At 43.6% G+C, this 7537-nt stretch overlaps 1 protein-coding gene across 1 annotated transcript; it reads left to right on the top strand.

Moving 5' to 3' along the window:
* Positions 1 to 510: 510 nt before the first annotated feature.
* Positions 511 to 2642, top strand: LOC147515282 (transcription factor TCP20-like). The gene is made up of 2 exons (XM_086586510.1): positions 511 to 2344; positions 2440 to 2642. Exon 1 carries the CDS (start codon positions 1296 to 1298, stop codon positions 2109 to 2111), a length of 816 nt encoding a protein of 271 aa, XP_086442636.1. The 5' UTR covers positions 511 to 1295; the 3' UTR covers positions 2112 to 2344; positions 2440 to 2642.
* The last annotated feature ends 4895 nt before the right edge of the window (positions 2643 to 7537 follow it).

Below are 7537 nucleotides of genomic sequence, written 5' to 3' on the forward strand. Positions count from 1 at the left end.
GATGTACACTTTCGTAAATCATGTGTTCAATAGGGCCAGCAAAGTTTGGCTTCAATTCTTCAGCTAAAGATGGTTAGATACTTCCTTGTCTATAGCATTCAATTAAATTTCGTTCCTTATTGAAAGTGAAAATGTTTTTTCATTTACAATATTGCTACTGCTAGTACGTTCGCCTGCATGCTGTCCTCGTTTCCTAAGGTGCAAATATTTTTGAAGTTATCGGAAAAAAAAACTTTTGTTAATTTGTTTTGTTAGGACTGTTGCTAATTGTTTTGACAGAAGTTAAGAACATAAGCAAATAAGCACCACATGATTCTCTCTCTCTCCATTTCTCTCTCACACACCTTGGTCCCCCTCGATCCGTAAAGTTCCATTTCGTACTAGTTTTAGTATAATTGACTTATCTAGAAAGCAAGGATGCACCACAAGGTTATCTCAACAAAATTAAATAAGTGGGGCTTCCTACACACCCATGAATACATGAACTGTCATATACTCTTCTCATCAGATACCCACTTAGAGAACAGCTCCACAGTGGGAAAAAAGAAGCAAATATATTAATACCCATCCCACCATATTGTAACTGCAACAACCACCTTCCCCACTTGATTTCTAGTGGTGGTTGATTACTTGTATTGTTAATATTATTATTTTTTCCATATCAGAGGATGGCCAAGGAGTGGTACAAAAGCAACCCCATTACTCACTTCATGGATTTCCAGATGCATTAGTATCAGACTGCCAAGTTGACAACTTCAGTTCCATTACAAAATTCAAGAGATATTCTGATCATGGTTTTGCAATCATAGCATGCATGGTGTAGAGAAATAATGAGGAGGGGTCCATGGAATGTAGAGAAGATTTACAGCATGTGTTTGTGTGTGTGTTGTGTGTTGTGTGAAGTGGTCAAGTTTGTAGTTAAAGGACCTATCAAATCAAAGTAGTCAAAACTCGAAACACCACCAACAGTAAAAGAGAAAGATACACAGAGAGTGGAGTTTGAAAGTTAAATGTCAGTTGCAGCAGTTAAAAACCATGGTGATTAAGATCGTAGAATTAAAACAGTCAAAAAAATATATCCAAAGGTAGAAAATGACATAGGAGGAATCTTGGAGTTTCAAGCTCATTCTTTACCTAAAATAGTGAAACCCTATGAAGGTATAGGTCTTTTCAGGTGCATATCTTCAATTAAAGAGGTCAGGCTCTTCTATTATTCTAGTATCATTGTTGATCCCAATAGTACAAAACAACCTTAAGAAGTGACCAAGTTATTGAAACATCATCCCCAACAAGAGATGGAAGAAAACAAACAGACAGAAACCCAAGATTTGCAAATCTCAGTTACAGAAAAAGATGAGGGGATGAAGAAACAGTTAGCACCTAAGAGAAGCTCGAACAAGGACAGACACACAAAAGTGGATGGGAGAGGGAGAAGGATCAGGATGCCAGCTTTATGTGCAGCCAGAATTTTCCAGTTGACAAGAGAACTAGGCCACAAATCTGATGGAGAAACCATACAGTGGCTGTTACAGCAATCGGAACCATCCATTATCGCGGCTACTGGAACTGGGACAATACCAGCTTCAGTTCTTGCTGCATCTGGTAGCTCTGTTTCACAACAGGGGAACTCTGCTTCAGTTGGTTTTCATACAAAGATCAGTGAGTTGGGACATGAAATTGGGTCAAACAGTAGGACCAATTGGACTATGGTTGGTGGTGGTTTGGGTAGATCCCAGGTGACCACAAGCCTATGGCCCTCAGTCAGTGGATATGGACCAGGATTTCTTCCTTCTTCAGGGCCACCGACATTGAATCATACGAGTGAAGGCTTGAATTACTTGCCAAAATTCGGAATCCACGGATTCGAAATGCCTAGTTCAAATATTGGTCCAATGAGTTTAAGCTCTATTATCAGTGGTAACAATCAACAGATTCCAGGTTTGGAGTTGGGACTTTCTCAAGATGGGCATGTTGGAGTCTTAAGTACCCAGGCTTTGAATCAGTATTACCAGCAGATGGCACAATCAAGAGCTGTTGCCATGCATCAACAACAGCAGCAGCAGCAGCAACAACAACATGATGATGAGGATTCTCAAGGATCAAGACATTAGACTAGCACATGCATGGACTGAGAGTTTCCAAGGGAGAACTAGGAGAACCATAGAATTAAATACTGATGATGAGTGTACATTGAGTTGTTTCATAGAACTTGTTTCAAGTTTTAATCTTAATGTCTAGAAGAAGGTGATTTGATTTTCATTCCTCGAGTCATACAGACTTGACTGGATTTCTAGTGTGCTACTTCTTTCTCTTAAGAGTTTAATCCATGTAACTAAATACTCCGGTAATTCTCCACATCAATTTTGTTACAGTTTTAATCCCATGCCTACCTTTGAATTATTAATTCTAATTATCTCATTTCATGTTCGGAATTTGCAGGTGAAACTGTAAAGCTGCATTGATCTCAGTTGGACTAAATTGTCTTTTCGGGCGCTGTCCATAATTATGTGAGTAATTTCTGGTGTTTGTGTTTAGGATTATAGCCTTGATCAGCTAGTTAACCATGTTTGTGAAAATGAAAGGTTTTGGTAAGCATATTTCTAGTATATAAACTATAAAGAGAAGTTACTTTATCAGTAGAAGTTTGGGCAGCAATACGCAATCGTCCTTTTTGGTATTGATACATCATCGTAGTTGGTTCAGTTTTAATTTTGGTAATTCTGACTGATACCAACTTAATTAGTTGCATTTCTTCTTTCTCTGCAACTCTTTGATTCTTTTGTAGTATTGATTCCATGCACTAGCAAGAATTTCATACATGTAGATCAATTACAATTTGTTAGATAGCTAAATTTATATAGGGGTATATTGTGAACAGATACCTCTTTTCAGATATTTTCTTTATTGCTCGCTTCCTCTTTCTTTCCAATATGTTCTCACTTCATGAGGTGACGAGAACCGGGAACTTTATGTTCATCTTAATGAATTGGGAATTTTACTTCATGACCATATTTTGGTCTCCATTAGGGAATTTTTCAATTCTGTATAGTCTTCAATAGTTCAATCTGATAGTAAACCTGAAAATTTTGAGTTAGCATTTTTCTTATGAAATTCATGTGGTCATATTCTCCCTTAATTTATTTCTTGAGGATGAAAACCAAATACGAAATTTATCTTGCATACTCTAGGAATCCACTGAGTCTAGATCAATCAATTTCTGATTGTTTGCGCCATTGTTGCGTGAGTAATCTTGAATGTCAAAACCAAGATATTGGCACTCAGTGAAAGCAGGGTATAATTTATAAATCTGTTATGCAGCAAATGCAACCCTCAACCTCCTTCAAACTCCTCCACCTCAATCTTCACTGCCTATAGTTGCAATGCAATCATTTGAATGTTCTGCAGTAAGTCCTTACAGCTCTCTACTTGAACTATCAGAAGCAACCATTATATATATCCTCTTTAGCTCAAATCAACCATGACATGCATGTCGACAATATAGTCTTCCTGTTTCTATCTCAATGATACACTTCATTTTACATTTCCTAATCCGTAAGTTGAGAATGCACAATTGCTCATTGAGGTCCCTTCTCCACTTTCTGGACATTGAGTAGGGATCAGCATTATTGTTGTAATGGAGTGATATCCTCCCTCAGGAATATCAGGCGCGTACTCAATATGATGGAAATACCATACCGACCTGTGGAACCAGGTCGCGTCTACAAGCTAAGAGAACGCTCCAGCACAGTTCGCCCCAGTACGCGAACCATGCTATAACGTGACTCAACTTACCTTCTAGAAGCAATCATGAACAGAGATGCACATGCTCAAATCCCCGCCACCAGCTACTGACCACTGCCGCAAGCTACTTGTCCAGACTACTAATCCCCATCATCACAGCAGACCTATAAAGACAGTTCTCGCACGCCTCCTTAATCTAGACCCCACATTTGTAGTACACTTTACACGTGGTGGGCGAGGATTCACTCTCAACATCTATAAATACACCTCCTATGAACTACGCCAGACCTGATTCTTCTCTCCCCTCAGAATCGAGAGCAAGATACGTAAGCAATTTGCTCCCAAGCCGAACTCGGTCCCTTTTATCATCCATTCCAGTTCCCATTCAACTGTGTATGTAAAGGAAAGCTGAATCACGCCTTTACATTGGCACCGTCTATGGTCTCGATTACTTGAGACACCATTTTCACACAACCCAAAAACCAAAAACCAAATATCTCAAGCCCACGAAGCATGGCAAGCCTCGAAGCTCAAGTTCAAGGCCTCACAAACCAGCTAGGCTTAACCAATGAGAGCATTTCCTTGCTCAGGCAAGAGAATGCTACTCTTCGTGCACAAGTTGACGTTCAACAACAGCTAGCTGGTAACGTCGCTGAGAACGGCATCAACGAAGTTAATCAACAGATTAACGAGCTGTCGCAACGGATCGACCAAAGCGCAGTACGCAAAGACGCGAGCCAGATCGTTCAGAAAATGCTCAAGACATATCGCGCTTCCCCGATCACCACAGAGGTACTCAGTAAACCCTCTCCTCAAGATTTTGTTCAGCCACATTTCCCAATGTACAATGGCAGCACATGCCCCGGCCAACATGTAGCCCACTACATTCAAAGCCTGGCCCTTTACAGCTCCCCGGAGTTTAACCATCTTCACTGTCGTCTATTTCCTGCCAGTCTCAAAGATGGCCCACTCGATTGGTTCTTTTCACTCGAGTCAGACTCGATCAAGACCTCCGAGTAGCTCACCGACTGTTTTGCGGTCCAAGACGCGTGCAACCGGGCGTAAAAGCATATCTGGATTCACTCTTCTAGTTATCATTTAGAGAGGATGAGACCATCCGCCAGTTCCTAGGTCGATTCAAAGCCGAATTGTTATGCATGGAGAGTGGCCTCAAAAAGTCTTTTGCCACACTGGCATTCTCCAACGCCTGTCGGGTGCGTAACACAGACCTCTCCAAGTCGCTGATGAGGTCGTCCAGAAACCCTGTTAGAGCTGTACGCTCGGTCGACAAATATATTAAGCAGCAAGAAGGTTTGCGACACCACGGTCTACCAAACGACCAAGAAGTCGCGGCGATCTCTGACGACACTCCACCTGCCAAAAAGCGGTCCAGGTCGCAAGCACCCAAATCAGGCAACCGCTTGGATAACAACAGAGAGTTCACTGTCTTGACACGCTCTCCCAGTTACATATTGGAAAAGATCAAGCGAGCTTCATATTTCTAACCTGACGTACGATAACCAGCAGACCGACCTGACAAGCCCTACTGCGCATTCCACAAAGCAAAATGTCACGAGACCGATGCTTGCTGGGGGCTCAAGCATTTTCTCCAGGATCTCATTGAAGCGAGACAGATCAAACAGTACACCAACATTGCCGACGGCGACTTGCGCCATAAGCTTATGGCCTGCCGAGTGCGTAGCAGATCTCCACCCCGCTAGGAGTGCCACAGCAGCCAAGCTCGCTCCCGCAGAAGAGGACGCCCCATAGACCGTTCTCGTCATGATCGACGCCCACACTCGTCAGATCGCAACAACGGCAGAACCATCCATATGATCACTTTCCCAGATGATTCTGTTACTTCTTCTAGAGAGAAACGCGTGCGTAAGCTCTCTTCAAGAAGTTTATCATTTTTCTTCACAAACAGCACACGCCCCACGACATTCCGGTCGCCATTCAGGGGATATCACCTTCATAGAGGCTGACCTCAACAAGGTTTGCATCCCTCACAGCGATGCGCTTGTTATCCATGTCAAGATCAGCGACTGGACAGTTAAGCGCGTCCTGATAGACCCTAGCAGCTCATGCAATATTTTGTTCTACCACACAATTCAGGAGATGAACCTCCCCAAGTCAATCTTCATAGATCCTATTGCTCCTCTTTATAGGTTTAATGGCTACAGAGCCGACCCAATCGGTGACATTATACTCCCAGTTTCAGCGGGATCAAGAGAGGATAAGTCAGCTTTAATACGCGTTTCAGCGTCTTAGACATCAAGTCGTCCTACAACGCCATCCTAGGACGACGTTGGATTCATCAAATGCAGGTCGTACCATCTACACTGCATCAAGTCCTTCGCTTTCCAGGCCCCTGGGGCACGATGGAGCTTCGAAGCAACCAGCTCGAAGCCCATCATTGTAAGCAAGTCCTTTCAGCGAACAAGACCGCTGAGGCCCCCATCAACATAAGAAATGAGCCCACCAGCTACACCATGGCCAAAGACTTGGTCGCCGAAGTCAGAGGCAACGCACCAACTCAGAGCGCTGGGGGCTCCAACAAGAAGGTCTATCCATCTCAGATAGACCACGAAAAAGCCAAAGGCGAGCATCGATTCACTTGTCAAGATTCCCGGAGGTCGCCCCAATCAATCGCTCCACCTGTTTCGGACCCACGAAGTTGCCCCACCAGATCCCATACAGCCAAAACAGCTTCTGCAACGTACTCCAGCCTCTGTTGTCATGACCACAGAAGTCATCCCATCCCATCACTCATCAAACCAACAACGCATCCACAGAGCTCAGTCCCCCAGAGGAGGCTCTCCCAACACAAGCTATGGCACCAACTGAAGAGAGGCAGCGAGTGAATCTAGGAATGGAAGACGACCCTAAGTTCATCTATGTAGGGGCTAACCTCGACCCCACACTCAAAGCCCAGCTTGTAAACTTTTTATCCATGAATAAAGATGTTTTCGCTTGGTCGTATATTGATGTGTCAGGGATAGATCCTAGCGTTGTATGCCATAAGTTGAATGTCAACCCTAGTGCCAAACCAGTTCGACAGCGACCTAGGAGACTATCACTACGTTTTCAAAAAGCAATCAATGATGAGGTCGATAAACTCAAGCAAGTCGATTTCATCCGAAAGGTCGACTACCCAGATTGGATCGCTAACATAGTGGCAGTTCCAAAAAAGAATGGCACGGTCCGCCTTTGCGTTGACTTCACCAATGTCAACCAAGAAACACCCAAAGACAGCTTCCCATTACCAAGGATCGACCGCCTTGTGGACCAGACTTGCGGCCACGAGCTCCTCTCCTTCATGGATGCCTATTGTGGGTACAACCAAATACCACTTGCTGAGGAAGATCAAGAGAAAACGTCCTTCATTACAGAACAGGGAGTTTATTGCTACAACGCCCTCCCGTTCAGCCTTAAAAATGCTGGAGCGACGTATCAACGAATGGTAACTGACATGTTCCAGGACATGTTAGGCGATACCATGGAAGTATATATTGATGACATGGTCGTCAAGAGCAAAAAATCAGGTGACCACCTCACTCACCTCGAAAGCAAAGCGTTCTCCAGTTTCTAACCCGAACCATGAAGTCGAACCCAGAAAAATGCCTTTTTGGAGCGTCCTCCGGCAAATTTCTGGGCTATCAGGTCTCACAGCGCGGGATCGAAGCTAACCCAGACCAAATCAGAGCATTCTTGAATATGCCCGACCCGAAGACAAAGAAACAAATACATAAGCTATCAGGCATGGTCGCTGCACTCAACCGATTCATATCCAGGG

The sequence above is a fragment of the Coptis chinensis genome, chromosome 2 (genome assembly GCF_015680905.1).
Source record: "Coptis chinensis isolate HL-2020 chromosome 2, ASM1568090v1, whole genome shotgun sequence".
Taxonomy (NCBI): domain Eukaryota; kingdom Viridiplantae; phylum Streptophyta; class Magnoliopsida; order Ranunculales; family Ranunculaceae; genus Coptis; species Coptis chinensis.